The 19,020-nt window shown below is 47.7% G+C and overlaps 1 protein-coding gene across 4 annotated transcripts; it reads left to right on the forward strand.

Moving 5' to 3' along the window:
* The first annotated feature begins 1,515 nt into the window (after positions 1-1,515).
* NDFIP1 (Nedd4 family interacting protein 1) lies at positions 1,516-17,305 on the forward strand. Of its 4 annotated transcripts, XM_062502037.1 has the most exons (8): positions 1,516-1,630; positions 10,489-10,576; positions 11,329-11,459; positions 12,281-12,368; positions 12,536-12,660; positions 14,255-14,321; positions 14,887-14,992; positions 16,934-17,305. In XM_062502037.1, exons 1-7 carry the CDS (start codon positions 1,586-1,588, stop codon positions 14,988-14,990), a joined length of 648 nt encoding a protein of 215 aa, XP_062358021.1. In that variant the 5' UTR covers positions 1,516-1,585; the 3' UTR covers positions 14,991-14,992; positions 16,934-17,305. The 4 variants fall into 4 exon arrangements, with proteins under 4 accessions (XP_062358021.1, XP_062358020.1, XP_062358019.1 ...); XM_062502035.1 differs by lacking the exons at positions 1,516-1,630; positions 10,489-10,576 and having other exon boundaries at positions 11,118-11,459; XM_062502036.1 differs by lacking the exons at positions 14,255-14,321; positions 14,887-14,992; positions 16,934-17,305 and having other exon boundaries at positions 12,536-12,974.
* Positions 17,306-19,020: the final 1,715 nt, after the last annotated feature.

Here is a 19,020-nt window from a genome sequence, read left to right on the forward strand (position 1 = left end):
AACATTGAGGCCTGTATTTATGACTGAGTGTGCAGTTCAAAACCATGTCCTCGGGCTTCAGTGCTTGCAACTCTCTGAGTCTGCAGTTTGGAATCCCAGCGGGGCTGATTCAGCCTTCCTCATCCTAAAGCTGATATATTTAAATCTCATCCACCTTAGGGATTGATGTGCGCAATTTTTGTGCAAGCCTAACTAGAGCTGAACCGTGCATATAGAAAACAAATTACACAAGCTGAGAAGTCTTTTGGCCAATGTAACACTGAAGAACTCAGAACAAACCAGCTTTTCTCAGTGTGGTTTCCAACACATGGTCCTCTTGGAAGGAAGGAGCTCATCACCATCTGCTCCCCGTGGATGTGGAAGAGCTGATGGCCAACCCCTTGCGTTTGGTGCAGCAGTCTGTGGGACAGGGATGGGCCATGTGTGACCCAGGTTTGGCCAGTGTGGCTCAGACAGGGCTGGATTCTCAGTGCTGGCTCTGGTGTGTCCCTGCTGAGGCAGCATTGTTTGTCAGCATGGCTTTACATCAATTTCCTGACTCCTTAGGGTTCACCAACACATTCTACGGCAGCTTCCACTCAGAAAATGACACTTGAGTTCCACAATGTGCATTATATGTAGTGAATGGAGTTCGTGGGGTCACTCCTGCAGCTCTGGTGGTGCTGGGGCCATGCTGCTGGCTCTTGGCATTCCTGCAGGCAGTGGCACACCAGGTCCCCACACACAGCCAGCCTGGCTCTGGGCTGGTTCTGCTCACCCTCCGGCCCCGGTGGAGCTGTCCTGGTTGGAAACCAGCCCGGCAGAGAAGGATCTGGGGATGAACAGGAGCCCAGGAGGGCAAGAGGCCAAGGGCCCCTGGCCTGTGTCAGCAATGGTGTGGCAGCAGGAGCAGGGCACTGAGTGTCCCCTGTGCTGGCACTGCTGAGGTCACACTGGGAGTGCTGTGTCCAGTTCTGGGACCCTCAATTCAGGAAGGACATGGAGGGGCTGGAGTGTGTCCAGAGAAGGGAACGGAGCTGGGAAGGGGCTGGAGCCCCAGGAGGGGCTGAGGGAGCTGGGAAGGGGCTCAGCCTGGAGAAAAGGGGGATCAGGGGGGACCTTGTGGCTCTGCACAACTCCCTGACAGGAGGGGACAGCCGGGGGGATTTGGGATCTGCTCCAGGGAACAGGGACAGGAGCAGAGGGAACGGCCTCAGGCTGGGCCAGGGGAGCTCAGGGTGGACAGCAGCAGGAATTTCTGCATGGAAAAGGCGCTCAGGGATTGGAACTGCCCAGGGAGCTTTGGATCCCCATCCCTGGAGCGCCCAAGGAATGGCCGGAGGTGGCACTGAGCGCTCTGGGTGCGGATGAGTCGCAGCTCGGCCTCCACGGCGTCGCCGCTCTGCCCCACCCTGGGTGGTTCTGTGACTCCTTGGCCCCTCCAGCAGCGCTGCCCGCGGGCCGGGGCGGCTCCGGCGGCGGGCGGGGCGGGAGGCGGCGCGGCCGAGCGTGACGGGGAGGGCGGGAGCGAGCGGAGCCCGCAGCGAGCAGCGCCCGGGCCGCCGCCGCCTCCCCTGCGCAGCGCCCGCACCGACCCCGCAGCGCCATGGCGGCCGCGGCCGCCGAGCCCAGCACCGGCCGCTACCAGCAGGTGAGGGGCGCCGGGGCCGGGCCCGGGCGGCTCCCGGGGCGGCGGGGCCCGGAGCGGCGGGGCCCGGAGCGGGGCCTGTGCTGGCGGCAGCGCCCGGGGCGGAGGCCGCGGGTCCCCCGGGGGAGCGGGGGGTTCGGGCCGGGCTCGGCCGCGGAGCCGCTCCCCGCCGGCTCGGGGCCGGGTGTGTCCTGGGGCCGGTGTTTGCCCGGTGCCGGGGCCGGGTGTGTCCGGGGCCGCTGTTTGCCCAGTCCCGGGGCGACCTTGGCGCAGGGCGCTGACCCCGCCGCTCGTTTCCCCCCCAAGGCAGGGAACGGTCTCGTTCGCCGTGGAGCCGAGGTCACCGTTAGTCTCCTTCTACCTTCTGAAACCTCCCCCGGCCAGGGGCTGGCCATCAAGAGCTCCCTCGGGAATTGGGCTCGTTCTCTTCCTCCCTCCCGTTTATCTGCAGTAGCGGCCCCACGGAAAGGGCCGGGGCTCGGCTGGGCCCCCGGTGTGACCCAGTTCTGGCGGACGCCTTTCTGACATCAGACATGGAGAGTTCTTTACTTGGAGTAATGGAGAAGTCCCTCAGAACAGCAGACGGCTCGCTCCTGCTGAAGCGAGGTTCTCCGCAGAAATCGCTGTGTTGTGACTTTTCCTTGGGTAGCATTCCCAGCGTGGGTAGGCTCTGGCTCCGCAGAGTTCGAGATTCACCCTCCCATGGGCTGGAATACTTGTCTCATCTGACAGCTCCGTGTTTTTACATACTGGAAATGTAGAAGTTAAATAAAACTTAGGCTTTCTTTTATTTTGCTCAGTGCAAAACAGATGTGCTCACCTAAAATGACAGATCTCTTTGTGTTGTTCTGGGACCTGCTAGGGTCAGATAACCAGGTCTCTCACTAATTGCCTTTCCTGGCACAGTCCTGGTGGTGGTGACCCCAACAAGTGTCTTCACCGACACCTTTTCCCAAGGGATCTGCAGCGTGTCCCATCACCCAGAGCCGTGGGGATGGCGACAGAATCACTGAAGGACCCCACTGCCGTGGTGTTACCTGGCTGATGCACACACGGCTGGTTTCCCCCCAGAGGGGTGTGTAAAGCTGTTGTTTGCCAGCTCAGGGTTGTGTCTGCTCACACCTCGGGCAGACCCAGGGCAGCCTCATCTGCGGAGCCCTGCGGAGATTAGGGGAGATTTGCACTGCTAAAGACAAGCACATAATGGAGGCCTGTGGAACCACTGGTTTAACTGGAGCGAGAGGCAGATTGTCACATGTAAATATGTTTACTTTTGTGCACCTGTTTAGAAATTGCTTCTCTTTCCTCATCCTCTGCCAGAACCCAGGTATTCCTGCTCTGAGGTGTGTTAGCACTGAACTGGTCCTAATGCTTGTGTTGCTTCAAAAACCCTGCAAGCTGTGGAGATGCAGTTGGGATTTAGATACAGGATGAAAGAGTGGCAGGAGTCTCTGTAGCATTGAAAGTGTCAATTTTTTCCCTATATTTTGAAACTTACTGCGTGTGTGAATGTACAATAATGAATGTACCATATGCCAAAGAAGAGAGACTGATAGTGAAGTGATAACTGCAAGGGCTGCAGGTGAATGCAGGACCCAGTCAGTGGAGGTAGCCTGGAGAAATTCACAACAAGCTCATTTAATCCTTTAGATTATTGGAGTCAGTGGAGGAATTTTTAAAATTTGATCTTTTTGGGTGATGGGGTTGATGGCATTAATGGAGTTGGTTATGTAGACAGGTGGTTCCTGTACTGGTAAATGTGCTTGACTGTCCAAGCATTCCAGGGATGTATAACCCTCTCTCTGGGATGGGTTCCTGATGTATCCATGTGTATGTATCCAGCAGCACTGAGCTGTGGGCACTATGGAACCTGTACAATATTTGCAGTTTTCCTCAAGAGCCTGTATTTTCAGGAAAAAAAGGTGAGAGTTACTGACCATGGTCTGAGCACAACAGAACTCCATACCCGAGTTTGAGGCCTGTGTGTTTCCTCTCCCACCCCTTCCTCAGCCTTGCAGGTGTGATGTGGGAATGTGGGAATGTGGGAATGTGGGAATGTGGGCTGGGCTCCATCAGCAGCCTCTTTCTTCCCTGCAAACTCCCAGTCCGTGTCCATTCACCATCATGGGCAGCGTGTAAGGGGCGTGCACTGATTTATTTTCCAAAGCCAACTTCCAAGGCCATGGCTTTATTCAGGCATTAGATAATTTGATAAAAAGTAGCCTGCCGTGAAGCCTTTGGGTGATGTGAATCTGAGCTCAGGCACTGTGGAAAGGAAATAAAACTAAAACTCTGGAGAAGGGATTTTGGCCTCCCCAGCACCTTCCATGGGGAGCAGGGCTGGGACAGGGTCAGACTGCTGGATTTGGATCCTCCTCTGCAGACCAGGTGCTGGGACTTGTGGAGGTGGGAATGGACAAGTTTGGGAAGAAGGAGATCTGCAGCTCGCCCTGGTTCTGTTATTCCAGGCATTGCTGTCCCCAAAAAGGGACAGTGAGAGGCTGTTGTCATTTCTGCCTTTGGAAAAGTTATACAGGGATGTTGTTTGGATTAGGGGGGCTTAAAGCCTTTCCATCATAACTCTGGATTGAGAGTTCAGTTGGCAGAACTGTATTTCATCCTTGGAACAGAAATTACCCTCCATTCTGGAAAAAAATAGCCCAGCTTTAACAGGTTTATTTACACTCTGTGTTTTTAAGGCATGCTTTGCACTTGGAGCATTCAAAAATATATGTGAGGTGTATGAGTAATGTAAACCCACCTGGGAAATGGTGGGAGTGTTAAATAATGAAGATGTATTCGTTTTTAAGTGCTGTGTCTTCCTGTTCCACTTGTTGAAGGTTTACATGGATCATGAATCATTCCATAAGGGGAGGTGTCGATGGGAAAAATAAGGAAGAAGGATTTTTCCGTTTGTTTTTCACTCTGTGAAAACTGCAGAAGAAATACATTGCTGGAGATAGAATGGGAATAGAGTTTAAATCCATGATGAAGGACCACAATGCTTCTTTAATATCTGGGTAGGCTGGAGTGGAGCAGGGAGGCAGATATAAGTTGCTGCCTTGTGTGTACCTTAAGCTCATACTTAAGCTGAAATGGGCACACAGCTTGAAACTAGTGCATGAGAACATCCCAAATCTTTTAATGTCAGCAATTAGAATCAGAAACGTCAGTGACTGTTTCCTCAGTGAGGTCCTTGCAGTGTGCAAGATGTGCTGGCTAAAGATTAGAATGGTAAGAAAAGTTGCAGGGTAGGTTGTTTGCATATTTATTTATATATTTTATTTTATTTGTAAGCAGAATAGGAGATGCCATTGTCATAAACCCAGCAAAACTAGAAAAATTGCAGAGTAAAATTGTTTCTGCAGCCTCCTCTCTGAGGTTGTACTGAAGCTACCCCTTGTCCAGCCTTGGCTGTGCTCAGGTGACTAAAATCTGATTATTTTCCTCTGAAACATCCACCTCTGTAGGCAACAGTGCTTGCCAGGTAAGTTTGAAAGGGTTTAGTGATTCAGTATGAAAAACTTACAGAATTTAAGTACATTCTGTCTCTGAATCTCAAAGGATGTGGGAAAGGCAGGAAAACAGTCCAGTGTCATCTCACAGCTTGTGTAGCAGGAGAAAATAGCTTTGCATGCAGACTTTTAAATACAACATCATCTCGGGCATCAGGATGGTGTTGAACTCTGAGTTGGGCTTTTTTAGTAACTTTTCTCTCATCACTAAAATTCAGTGGGGCTCAGTAACCCCATTGGGAAGCAGCTGTAGGAACAATGGCTGAGGGCTTTAGATTGTTAAGTGCTCCCAGGAGATGAGGAACCTTTTTCTGTGGGTTTGGCATAATGACTTAGAAGTAACCATACAGAAAGCAAAGGAGCAAAAGTTCTGTGTGTGTGTGAATTCTGATCCTTTGTCATTGGGACAAAGCAAAATTCAGTAATAAGGGGTAACCAATCATTCTGTTCCTGCCTGTTGTGAAATATCCAAATTTGATCTATGGTAGCACAATCTATGGGATTTTTTCCCATTGAAGATACTTAACCTTCTTCATATGACCATTTTAAAAATGTGATATTTTAAAACGTTTAGAAGTCTTGCTCTAATGCCATAATGTCCAGAAAAATATTAATCTGATTCTAAATATTATGAGAAGGTTTTATGCTTTAAGTGTGGGAAATTTAATTACAGCTATCCAAGATTAAAACCTACTTTTTTCCATATTAAGACCTTGATCTCTCAAGTCTAAGGCCAGTGTGTGGGCACAGGTTTGTGCTGGCCCAAGTGCTTGTTTCCAGTCTGTCCAGACCAGTCTGAGTCCCTGTTTGAACAGAAACAGGGGAATTAGACCAGCTTGTTTCCCAGGATTGAGGAACACTTCTGTGGTGTCAGGCCCTTGGCTGCAGTGAGTCACAGGACAACACCCTCATGAGCACAGGTTGTATTTTATGGACAGAAAATAGGTTTGGATTTGTGGTTTTGCCTTTTGGTGGCTCAGGGGTTGTTGCCATCATCCCCCTCAACTGGATGCTGGTGCTGTTCCAGCTGGGGAAAAGCACCTGGGTTTTGGGGCTGGAGGCACAGTTTTCAGTCCTTTGTTAAAAGGGAAGAGTATCTCAGAATTTCAAAGTCACCCTGTTTGGAAAATCCCTCCCAGCCCATCAAGTCCCAAGCTGTGCCCAATCCCCACCTTGTCCCCAGCCCAGAGCACTCAGTGCCACCTCCAGGAATTCCTTGGGCACCTCCAGGGATGGGGATCCAAACCTCCCTGGGCAGCCCCTTCCGAAGCCTGGGGACCCTTTCCGCGCAGGAATTCTCAGGTTGGCACCTACAGGGAGGTCACTCCTGGGGCTCAGCATCTCCCCGGGGAGGGTTGGCTTGGCACAGGTGCCACGTGTGTCACCTGAGAGGTGCTCAGCACACCTGTGCCAGTGCAGGAGCTGGGCCAGGCACTCAAGGTGGCACTGCTCCAGGGAAATGGGCTGGAAGAGCCTAGGGGAGAAAACAGCTATTTGCTCATCAGGGAGAGAGAGGGCTGAGGGGTGTGGGTTGGCTTCTCTGGTAGCTTATCATTATTCCTGCTGATTAATAAGCTGGTGTTAAGTTATAGGAATTTGTAACAACATTGGACAAAAGTCGGGATTTTAAATTGGGGGGTGTTTAATTAAGTAAAGCAAAAGTCAGTAAAAATTACTCTCGTTTTCAGAGCTGGCAGTGACTTGAATTTACTTCCAAAAGGCTGAAGATATGTAATGATATGTGATCTATAGATAAGGCCAAGCTTGTAGTAATGCTGATTTAGTGTAGTGATGCTGATTTTGTGTAAAAAGTGTGTGCAGCCTCAGAACTTGGCAAAGGAGAGTTAAAAAATAAAGAATCTAAATGATGTCAGTAGCCCATATGCTGAGTTTAGGAAATTTGAAAGAATTAACCAGTACATTTATTGGAAATGCTTTCTTCAAAGTTTACATGGAAGTATTTCCAAACAGTTTGGAAGATTTCAACTTTTATGCTGCTGTGCTGTGTATTTACATGGGACAGGTCTCAGTCAGGGCAAGTGGCAGCCAGAGGTGATGTCCTGCTCAGTGCCAGGCTTCTGATGCTGGGGTTTTTTTGAAAATAAACATCCCTGGGTATTCCATCAGTCAATTTTCTGTTGGTTTAGCAGTCTGGCGAAAAAAATCCCAGCCAAGCTGTTGTTTTAATAACTACATGCATGGCTCTAAAGACTGTCTTATTTTTTCTAATGCCATGAATACCAGAACCTTGCCTGAAAAGCTAAAATCCATGAGTGAATCTAGGAAAGAATTATCCCACAGCCTCAGCAGAACAGACTGAAGTCAGACACTGCTTTTTACCAGGCTCTCTGGGTTCTGAAGCCTCGGGTCCATACCTGGAGCTGTGCAGGGCAGGTGGGAGCCAGGCCAGGCCAGGGCAGCAGTGTGGCACTGCCAGGCCTGATGAGTCATTCTTCCTGTCACATGAACCCTCCCTCCTCTGCTAATAGGCACTTAGTTGAATTTTAGATGCCTAGAATCATTAAAAAGGCTGCAAGGCATTTGTGTACCTTCTCCATTAGGAGAAAAATATGTTTTCTATAGCTGTAACCTCCTACAGCCTCGAGCTCAACTCCAGAAAGTCGCTGCATTTTTAGTGTCATTATCCATTACCTGAACTGGGATGTTTGAAGGCAGCAGTGAATTCAGCTGCTTTCTCCTGCATGACATTGGTGCAAGAACATTTCTCTTTACTATTGAAAGAAGAGCCAGTGGTAGGAGTTAACATTCCACTCAGTATCTGTGTCCTCTTTTGTTTCATTTCTTCCAGTGTTGTCACATGTGGCGCTTTTGTCTGCTCTCAGGCTGTACCTGCCTTCTTTCTTACAGGCATGAGGGGTTGAATTTCTGCCACCCCCTCACCTGGAGAGCAGGTAACAAAGGGCACGTGGAATCCAGAGTGTCCCAGCTGTGACAGAGCCTTTGCTCCTGTTCACAGACCAGGTCCTGCACAGGCACAGGGAGAAAGGAAACACTGAATTTTCATGGATGGACTGACAATAAGCATGGTGGAGCATTTTCTGAGAATTCATAAACTACAGAGCTGGGGGAATCATGGAATCAGAGAACGGTTTGGGTTGGGATAACCTTAAAGATCATCTTTTTCTACCCCTGCTGTGTCCAGGGATCCAGGGGCAGCCTCTGATTGACCCAAGCAGTTTGGCTCTGTGTTTTCCTGTCCCTTCCATTGCCCCTCGTGCTTTGTGCAGGGTGGTTTGGGATTTCTGGAGTAATCAGTATATAATAAATAATCAGTATATATAATAAGTAATGAGTATATATAATAAGTAATCAGTGTGTAATAAGTAAGTATGCCTTTTTAAATTAAATTTTTAATTTTTTTTTTAATTTTAAATTTTTTAAAAGCATATTCTAATAGGCAATTGCTTCTCAACTTAGTTTGCATTAACGTCCAATGCCGAGCTGCATGGGCTTTATGAAATAAGGCATTTTTGTTTCTTGGAAGGTGCCTCGTTGTGGTGGGAGCTGCTGCAGCTCCTCCTGTCCCTGCTCAGTGCCCTGGGGCTCAGTAAAGCTGCAGGTGAGGCAGGTCCTGCCAGCTCCACCCCCAGGGCCTCACACCCTGGCATTGTTTGCTCTGCTTCACATCTGGCCAGGGACAGCGCTGGGGGTGTGTCCTGCTGCCAGCTGTGCTGGGAGCTGCTCCTGCTGCTCCACGGATTACATTTTCATCTGCATCACTGATTTCTCCTTCTTCAGGGAAAAGGCTCAGCGTTGTCATGTGAGGACTTCTTACCCACAAAGATTGGGGCTGACCAGCACCCTTCCCCCTCCCGGCCCCACCTATTCTATTCAGAAAATGTTCCTGGGGAGCAGAGTGACCTTCAGCTGATGTGGGACTGGTTGCAGGGCTGTGGTGCTCTGCTGTTTTGCTGCACCTAGACTGGCAGCCCGTGCTCCTGATTTTGTTCTGTGTTCTTTTTTCCAGTGTTGTTTCCTCCCTTTCCCCCCCCTCTCAGCTGAGCCCTTGGACCTTCCAGCAGAACCATTCATTGTCATCTGTTAAGCCCAGTCAAGACTTTGACAGAGGATGTCGATATAGTGTGATCTGGAACAGATCACAGATTATAGACTTTCACTGGCACAGAGAAGCTGTGGCTGCCCCTGGATCCCTGGCAGTGTCCAAGTATTGGATGGGTCTGGAGAAACCTGGGATAGTGGAAGGTGTCCCTGCCATGGCAGGGTACAGAATGGGATGGGCTTTAAGGGCCCTTCCAACCCAAAACATTCTGTAATCTTTGATGTTAAGCAGCAAAATGAATAAAACTCCAAACCACAGAACACTTGGATATCCAAGATCTGCATTTAGAAGTGTGAGCTGATTTTTCCCCTGATAAGATGTACAAATAAGATAAGAACGTCCCCCTACGCCCCCACCCCCTGATTTAAATGCTCGAGGAGAATGGCATCATGTCTCTCCAAAGAAAAGAAAGCAAAATATCCTGGATGGCTTCAGGAGCAAATGTGTGGGATTGCAGGAGGGAAAGCTGGAGGAGACATTGTTTAGTGGTGTTTTAAACAAGGGCAGTGCCTCCTGCTCAGCCCAGTGCTTCAGTCCTGAGGTGCTTGTTTGAGGTGAGCCGTTCTGCAGAAAACCTCAGTGCTTTTGCTGCTGAGGTGATGAGAAATGGAAGGAAGGGAAACATGAGATGGCAGCTGTAACCTCCTTTCTGGCCTGGTACTGCTGCTTCCCTGATCAAAGCTGCCATGACACACCTGCCTCGTGTGAGCAGTGCTGGATCTGTGATAGCTCCTGGTTATTTATACAGAGCCTGTGGGAAGCACAGTGCACAAAATAAACCAGCTCCTTTTCACTCATGCAGTGTGAAAGGTTGAAGGGAAATGGCAACATTTATACTTCTGTGCATCATTATGTAAGGTATCCGTGGAAAAACCCTTCTTTAGCAAAGCCACAGGCAGCAGTGGAGCCTTTTGTTGGGTATCTCACTGTATTTCTCTGACTAAAACAGATGCAAGTGCAGCTCCTAAGCAGTGTGAGCTCAGGAAGCGCCAGGGGAATGGACAGGTACTGGAAAACTGCGTGCTGTGCATTGCTGGAGTTCAGGTGTGTGAGGAGAGGATTTAAAAACAACATTAGAAACTGAGATGGAAGATTGATCATTTCAAGTGGGAATGCTTCAGAGGGAGGCTGAGCAGCTGCTCTGTGTCCCGTGGTTCTGCAGAACAGTGTCCTTCCAGAAGAGTCTGTTGTGTGCAGTTGGAGCTGCAGGGGTGCTGTCAGAGCACGGAGACCCCCCCTAACCCCTGGTGTGTGGTTCTGTTCAGCTGCAGAATGAAGAGGAGCCGGGCGAGGCTGTGCCGGTGGTGAACGACGCCCCTCCACCCTACAGCAGCATTTCTGCAGAGAGCACAGGTACCCTCACCTGGGGAAGGGCTGGGATGGCTCTGCTGGCACTGACTGCTCTCCTCATCCACGGCTGGCACTGCAGCACCTTTCCAAGCTGCAGGGATCGGGACTGATGCACACAGCCTGTTGGTACTTGTGGTTTGGGAGATGCAATTTGCCTGCGTTCATCTGATGTCATCCCTTCGATGTGTTCGAGTTACAGTTCACAGTGTTCTCAGCAAATGGAAGGCAGTTAAAAATCAAAGTGCTTGGGAGGATTTGTGGTCCCCCTCTCATTATCTGGCATTTGGATGATGCAGTGCCCCTTCCTTAAAGGATTTGTTACTTAAAGGGGTTTAAAGCATTCACTTTTCCTGCACTTTCCAATAACTAAGCACTTGGTCATAAGGATGGGACTTTGAATCTTCCTCCTGTCCTGTCACTAATAACTTTAATAACCACTTGGATTTGGAAACGTGACTCTTTCTGAGTATCCAAGTCAGCAGAGGCTCAGCACGTGGTGTTTCAAGCAGAAGTACAGCCAGATGTGTTCAGTGAGAGTTCTGTGGGTTGCTGGCTATCAGAGAAGGTGCTCCTGGGCTTTTCACTTCCTGCTTTGGGGTGCCTGCAGGCTGGAATGGATGGAAGGGTGGAGAGGGGACAGGCTTTAAGAACCTGGGGAATGGGCTCATTGGCGCTCACCTGGAGCACTGCTCCTTTCCAACACGGAGTTCTTGAGGAAGTGCTGAGTTACCTCCTGTGGAACTGTTTTTGTGCAGCTTATTTTGACTACAAGGATGAGTTGGGGTTCCCGAAGCCGCCGTCCTACAACGTGGCCACCACTCTGCCCAGCTACGACGAGGCCGAGAGGACCAAGGCTGAGGCCACCATTCCCTTGGTTCCTGGCAGGGTGAGTGTTCCTGCCCTGCTGCCTCCAGTCCCAGCGTGTGTCATGACTTTCAGAATTTGTGTTGGGTTTTTTTGTGGTTTTGAAACTTTCTGGGGTGGTGATATCCAACACTCCTGAGAGTCCTGTGGCTGGTTTTTTTTTTTTCTTTCTTTTTAATTTTCCTCTGAGGACTGTGATGATGTCAGACATCTCAGTAATGCCAGCATGTGCTAGCCAGATTAGCTTGGCAAACTGACAGAGGGACTGTACTGTAACCCTGTGCACTGACACTGGGGTTTTTGTTGTTTTGGTTTTTTTATTTCAAAAAAAGATTTAGGATTAATTCTTCAGCTGTCTGGCATATCTACCCTTGATACTCCTGCTGCTTACTTAGTTGACTTTTCTGGAGGTCAGTGTAGCTGATACAAGGATGATAAAACCATTGTGTCAGAATTATTTCTTTTTGTTTTTTCAACATTTTCTGTTGTTCAGCCATTCCTTCCACCCCTGCTAGCATTAGAAGTCCACTGCTCATTACACTTCTTCACAGACGCCAGATTCCTTGCTGAGATGATAATTTTTTGATGAGTTGAAGAATTCTTCACAGTGAGAACAAGAACATGCTGGATCTTGACTATGTTAAAAATAAAGATACATTTCCTAGTATATAGGTAATATTTCATGCCCTGCGCCATTTCAGGATGAGAAACAAGATTTTTTTCATGCTTGCATTTGTAGCCTCTTGAGATTTAGGATTCCAGCTCTTGTTTTGAAGAGTCACACCCAGAAGTGGTGTTGCTGTATGACCTAAATCTCCCTGTGCTGCCTCCTTTGCTTTGCAGGATGAAGATTTCATGACACGGGATGATTTTGATGACACTGACCAGCTGAGGATAGGAAATGATGGCATTTTCATGCTGACTTTCTTCAGTAAGTACCTGAAGGAATGAACTTTTTTTCAAGCAGTGACCCAAAATAGTTCGCTTCCCATTTATATTGATGTAGCACCAGGAAAAACCTGTGTGCAAGGGGTTTGTGGTATTTTTCCTTGGAATATAAAGGTTCCTTGACCTGCTGCTTTTCTCCTGCTTTCTCAGTGGCATTCCTCTTCAACTGGATTGGATTTTTCCTGTCTTTCTGTCTGACTACTTCAGCTGCAGGACGATATGGGGCCATTTCTGGGTTTGGTCTGTCTCTTATTAAGTGGATCCTTATTGTCAGGGTGAGTTGTGTGGTGCAAAACCACGTACAGACACTGATGACACTGACACTCTTTTTCCCCAGCAGGTTTTTCTATCTCATATTGAAGTTAGTGATAAATTTAGGGTTGGTTGTTTTTTTTTTTTTAAAAATGAAATCTTTTTTGAGCTACTTACTCACTAAGGGCAGAGATTTTTCATAATTATATCCTGTTTATATGCCGGAATTACAGTTGTAGTACAAGAAAAGAAAGATTGCACACCCAAATATGCTTTGGGGAAAGCTCCATCCCTAGAAGTGTCCAAGTTTAAGCTGGACAGGGATTCCTGGGATAGTGGAAGGTGTCCCTGTCTGTGGCAAAAGAGAGGAGCTGTAGGATTCTTTCCAGCCCATCCCACTCGGGGATTCTGGCATTCATTCTGAGTGTATCTGACAGATACAGAGTGATCAGAGTGTGGTTTTGTGCTGAGCAGCAGCAGTGTTCTGATCCTGGGAAAAACATGAACCCAGGCAAAACCAGCCCTGCCTTCAGCCTCTGCAGCCTGCTCTGGAAATCAGGGAATTCTCTAAAATGCGGGATAACTGCTGAGGAGAGGGAAAGAGGGAAGGAGCCAGGTTTGGAGCAGCAGTGGGAGAAGGCCGTGGGTGCCCTCTGGTGCAGCCTCCCTGCGGCACAGCAGCAGGGACCAGCAGCAAGCTGCCATCCTGCTCTAGGCTTTTTGGCTCTTCTATTTTTTTTTGGAGGGATTGGGAGAAAATTATTTCCATCGGGAAATCTTTATTTGGAGCCTGTGACATGATGGCACACAGATATTCCAGGCTGAAAGATGAATTTTAGGCAAAGCAGCTCATTGGCTGTAAGTGGAAGTAGAGAGCATTAATGTCAGAGCTGTCACTTCCTACCCTGTCTTTTGGGGCTGGGAATTCTAATTTGTAAATAAAGCATCTCTTCACTTTCCTGTAGACCAGTTTTTGTGGTCATCTTGATACAGAGGTTTTGAATAAGAGATGTGACAGAAGGAGGTGACATTATCTGCGGATTTGATTTAAATATCAGTATCAAGTTTATCTTTTGTTAGGTTTTTAAACTTGAATAGAACAAACCCAGAGGAATTAATCTGTATTTATACTGAAACCGTGAACTTCAGTGCTCTCATAGTGTTGGTACCTTTCATTTAATAGCAGTAATTTTCCCAACTGGAAATCTTGTCAGTGGGTTCCACAGATGTGGGATTTCTTTTCCAGCTGTCACACCATTCAACCTGGCAGTGTAATGAACATGCTGCAAGCCTGCTCTGCCCTTTCAGAAACTGCAGCTGTGCTTTAAAAACATCCAGGACACAATTTAAAACAGGAATATTTTCTCAGTAGTGTCCTTGTGCCCCCACTGATTGCCAGAGTTCATAGCTGGGTGTTGAATCTGTCCCATCCCCCATGTTAGGTGCAGAAATAGCAGTTTGTGAAGGTTACCCATTCCTGCAGCTGGTGAAATGCAGCATTCCATGAGAACTCTTGTGTGCAGCCCTGGGGTCTAGTTACTGCTAAAACTGGGGGGAATAGACTTTGGTTCACAAGCTCCACATGCTCTAAGCTGTATTTTTTTGGCTGTTTTTCAGTTCTCCACCTATTTTCCTGGATACTTTGATGGCCAGTACTGGCTTTGGTGGGTCTTCCTTGTACTAGGTGAGTGTCTGGGGTGGGGGAAGGATGCTTGAAAACTCTGAAGTCAGTTGTGATTTTGTGAGCATTCCTGGCTGTTAAATCTGTGTGTGTAGATGTACAGATGAAATGTGACCTTCATACTCCTCTGACTGAACACATTCAGGTTTTAAAGGCACGTGTAAACTCTCTCCTTCTGTTGCCATTTCTTGGTGGCAGCATCCTGATATCATCCAGAAGTTAAGAAGAGAATAATCCTTGTAGCTGATGTTGTGTTGCTCTTGGATCTTAAATGGAAGAGTGGATTGTTGCCTTCCTCATTTTATTTTCTTTTCCCTGCTTTGGGAGTGACTGGATCTTGTTTGGATTCAAAAGTTTTGTCATTGCCCAAGGAAAATTTGTTTTTGAAGTTATCTGAAATGGAAAGATGAGGTGTTATTGCTACCAAAAAACAATTACTGTGTGTGATCAGCTGCTGGGCATCCCAGTGATGAGGTCCCTCTGTAATGGTGGCAGGGAGTTCAGCTGCTCCCTCTTCTTCAAGAAGCAACAGCTGTGTTAACTGGACAAATGTGTCTCTCCCCTGCAGGTTTTCTGCTGTTTCTCAGAGGATTTATTAATTATGCAAAGGTCAGGAAGATGCCAGATACGTTTTCCACCCTCCCCAGAACCAGAGTTCTCTTTATTTACTAAAGGTAAATTTTCTGTTTTCCTGAATTTGTTCTGCTTTGATTTTAACTCTGTTCAGTTACTTTTCTAGGCTGTGCTTTCCATTGCTTAAATATTTTTAGAACTCAAGGAAGCAGGGAACAGTTGTTTCTTGGTATCCTCTACCCAGCTCCTGAGTCTGCAGAGCCCAGACTGACCTGATGGGAGCAGAGGAACACTGGACATTCCTCCTTGAATTTTTACTGTGAGGAGTTGGATATTCATTTGATTCCATGACTAGAAACTGTGAGAACAAAACCTCTGCCCCTTGGTACTGCAGTGCATTTTGCAAATGTGTCTTTGAGAATAAATCACATGCCTGAAACACGTGGTGTGTCCCAAACCCGAGGAGAGGTCACCAAAGTTGTTAGAGGGGCGTGCCAGTGCCTTTGGCTTTGGTCCCAGAAGGAGCAATTTGTCTGAATTCTGCTGTTTGAAATTGCTGCCAGGTTCCTGAAGAAATGACACCCTTGCACACCTTGGCTCTGCTCAGACTTCTCCCACGCACCTGAGCTCTCCTACCTGGGCATCTTGCAAAACCCTGAGTGCCTGGGAGTCCTTTAGCTTCAGTGCTGAACCTCAGCCTGGCTGCCCTAATGGGGCTTTAAAGGAGCAGGCTTAAGTAGCTGAAGCCTTGTAGCATAATTTCCTGCTCACAGCAGATAATGGCCTGGCATTAACTGTTCCTCCCTGAGGGGAAGGAAATCCTGGAATAGGTTGCTTCCCAGCTGGGGAATGCAACATGATGCTCCCTTTAGAAATATCATAATAACACTTCATTTCCCCAGACAGAGGCAATTGCAGCTGGGACAGTCAAAGAAACCAAACCAAGCTCAGCTTTAAATTGGGGGTCATTAAACTGTAGAGATTTGAAAACTGAGCCTTGGGTTTCCAAATGCACTTCCCTTTCATTAGAAATTGCAAATTGCCCACGATTCTACTTCATTTCCAGTCTGTGAGGAGAACCTGCAGCACAGAACAGCCTTTGTGCAGTGTTTTCCTTTGGTGATAGTGTGTAAAAATAGTTCAGCCAATTTCTTTATGCGTTTCAGTTCTGTTTAACCAAGTTCTGGTTTGTGACCTCCTCCAGGATCTGTAATATCCTCCCAGATTCCTGCTGAGTCACCAGAGGGTTGATTTCCCCCAGTTTATGGTCATGGAATTGTGAGCATTTAAAGTCAGTTTTATCTCTGTATTTTGTCTGACTGAACACTTAAAATAAAATTTTGCTCCTTTACCAAAATTTTACTTTTTATTTCCTAAAGGAATTCTGTGGTTTCTTTTTGCACAAACTTATCCTACGTTTGAAATTATGGTTTTAGAGACCTGGCTTCGCTCCTTGCTTATGGAGGTATAGAGTGTTTAAATTCTCAATTATGTGTCATCCTAGAGCATTTTCAAAAAGCACTTTCTCTTTCAGATGTGCTGAGATAAATGTCCAGGATAATTCATAAATATTACAACTTGATACTTCCCCTGAAAATAAGTCTTCAGTCCTGAATTCTGAGTGAGGAAACCACAAAATACTTGGATTTTTAGTGTAGTATTATTGTCCTTAGGTGAGATTTCTTCTTCAGGGCATGGTGCAAAGGGCACAGTGTGGGGTTATTTTTATTTTAGAGCAGGGATAATGTGTAGAAAATTAGGAGGGAAATAATGAGTGCAAACCAGAAAATACAACCTGGTGAAATGAATCTGCTGGAAAGCTGGAATTTACTATTCCAGCTGTGTGTGCAGCAATGGACACAATGCTGGTGTTATCCTGTAAAGCACACACAGATTCCTGAGCATTTTGCTGGAGTCACATCATTGTGTGCTGAGACACTTCATAAGCCCTTGGACATCCTGTGCTGTGTGAACGACATCCTCCTGTTATCCAAAATAACCCTCTGACTGCAGTTTCAGTGTTCAATATCCTTCTCCAACAGATGTTTTCTGGCAAATGTCTTCCTGCATTAGTGAAATCCCCCCCCAAGAAGCAGCAGGACACCTGCAGGAAGTGAATCAAGGCTCTGGAGCAGAAGAAAAAATAATCACCTGCTTTAAAATAAATAAATAAAAGTACTGTTGGAAAAAGAAAAAAAAAAGAAGAAGCATTTATTTCTATTTGTTTTTAGGTGTAAAGTTTTATTAATTAACACAGAAATCTGTAATTGTTGACTCATTAGTGGCTAATGTTTGAAGCAGCTCTTGCAGTGAGTCTGATGTGCTGATGGAGCTTTTCAGGCAGTTTGTGGTGTTGGGGCAGCAGGAGCCCTCCCGGGGCCAGCAGGGGCCAGGCTTGCTTTAGTTCCTCCTCCAGCCTGGGAGCTGGGCAGAGCTCGGGCTCTGCCTGTGTGTGCAGAGGGTGACACTGTGACACTGTTCTGTGCAGTGTGACACTGTGACACTGTGACACTGTTCTATGCAGAGGGTGACACTGTGACACTGCTCTGTGCAGTGTGACACTGTGACACTGTTCTATGCAGAGGGTGACACTGTGACACTGCTCTGTGCAGTGTGACACTGTGACACTGTTCTGTGCAGTGTGTGACACTGTGACACTGTTCTGTGCAGTGTGACACTGCTCTGTGCAGTGTGACACTGTGACACTGTTCTGTGCAGAGGGTGACACTGTGACACTGTTCTGTGCAGTGTGACACTGCTCTGTGCAGTGTGACACTGTGACACTGTTCTGTGCAGAGGGTGACACTGTGACACTGTTCTGTGCAGTGTGACACTGCTCTGTGCAGTGTGACACTGTGACACTGCTCTGTGCAGTGTGTGACACTGTTCTGTGCAGTGTGACACTGTGACACTGCTCTGTGCAGTGTGTGACACTGTTCTGTGCAGTGTGACACTGTGACACTGCTCTGTGCAGTGTGACACTGCTCTGTGCAGTGTGACACTGTGACACTGTTCTGTGCAGAGGGTGACACTGTGACACTGTTCTGTGCAGTGTGACACTGCTCTGTGCAGTGTGACACTGTGACACTGTTCTGTGCAGAGGGTGACACTGTGACACTGTTCTGTGCAGTGTGACACTGCTCTGTGCAGTGTGACACTGTGACACTGTTCTGTGCAGAGGGTGACACTGTGACACTGTTCTGTGCAGTGTGACACTGCTCTGTGCAGTGTGACACTGTGACACTGTTCTGTGCAGAGGGTGACACTGTGACACTGCTCTGTGCAGTGTGTGACACCCTGTTCTGAACAGTGTGTGGGCTGTCCTGTCCATCCCTGTCCTGTCCCTGTCCCCTCCCTGTCTGTCCCTCTCCTGTCCCTGTCCATCCCTGTACTCGGTGTCCATCCCTGTCCTGTCCCTCCCCGTTCTCCATGTCCCATCCTGCTGTGCTGGCAGTGCAGGGTGACTCGAGCTGAGGTGGCAGCAGGGGTGCCTGTGCTCCTGCCATCCCCCAGCACCTGTGGAGGAAAAGAGGTGCTGCAGTCCAGACTCCGAGGTGGCATTGGGAATTCAGAGGTGGCACAAGTATTAACTTTTAACAGTCTTTATTCTCGGTGTTGTAGTATCCTTTCCTTTCTCATCACCAACTTTTTGGGCTCTCCAGGGGTTTTCACAGAACAAGTCTGTAGTGTAAAACTGAAAGGTCATGTTGCAACTTTGTATAAAATGCATATTGCAGAACAAAGGCTTTTTTTTTTTCTTTGGCTTGGGACTTTTGAGATAATTCCTAACATACCTGTAATTCTTGCTTTTATAAATTGTGTTAGCAGAGACTCTGATGCATTGGAAATGTAGGTTTAATGTGCACTCCTGTGCTTTCTGCCAAGTGGTCATTCACTTTGGAGTTTTACTATGTTCAACCTGTAAATACAGCAGAATGTCAATAAATGTCACTTCTGTAGCAATTGTTGCTGTAGGAGAATGTTTAATTGAGTTTTGATGTGTCATTGCACCTGGTTATTGATGACAAACACAGATTATCTGGGGGCATTCCATCACTGTGCGTGGAAGGCGTAACACAAATCTCCAGGGTGTCCATCTTTTTTGCAATCAAGCCTGTCAGGAAATGGT

This window comes from Cinclus cinclus, chromosome 14 (assembly GCF_963662255.1).
Source record: "Cinclus cinclus chromosome 14, bCinCin1.1, whole genome shotgun sequence".
NCBI lineage: Eukaryota > Metazoa > Chordata > Aves > Passeriformes > Cinclidae > Cinclus > Cinclus cinclus.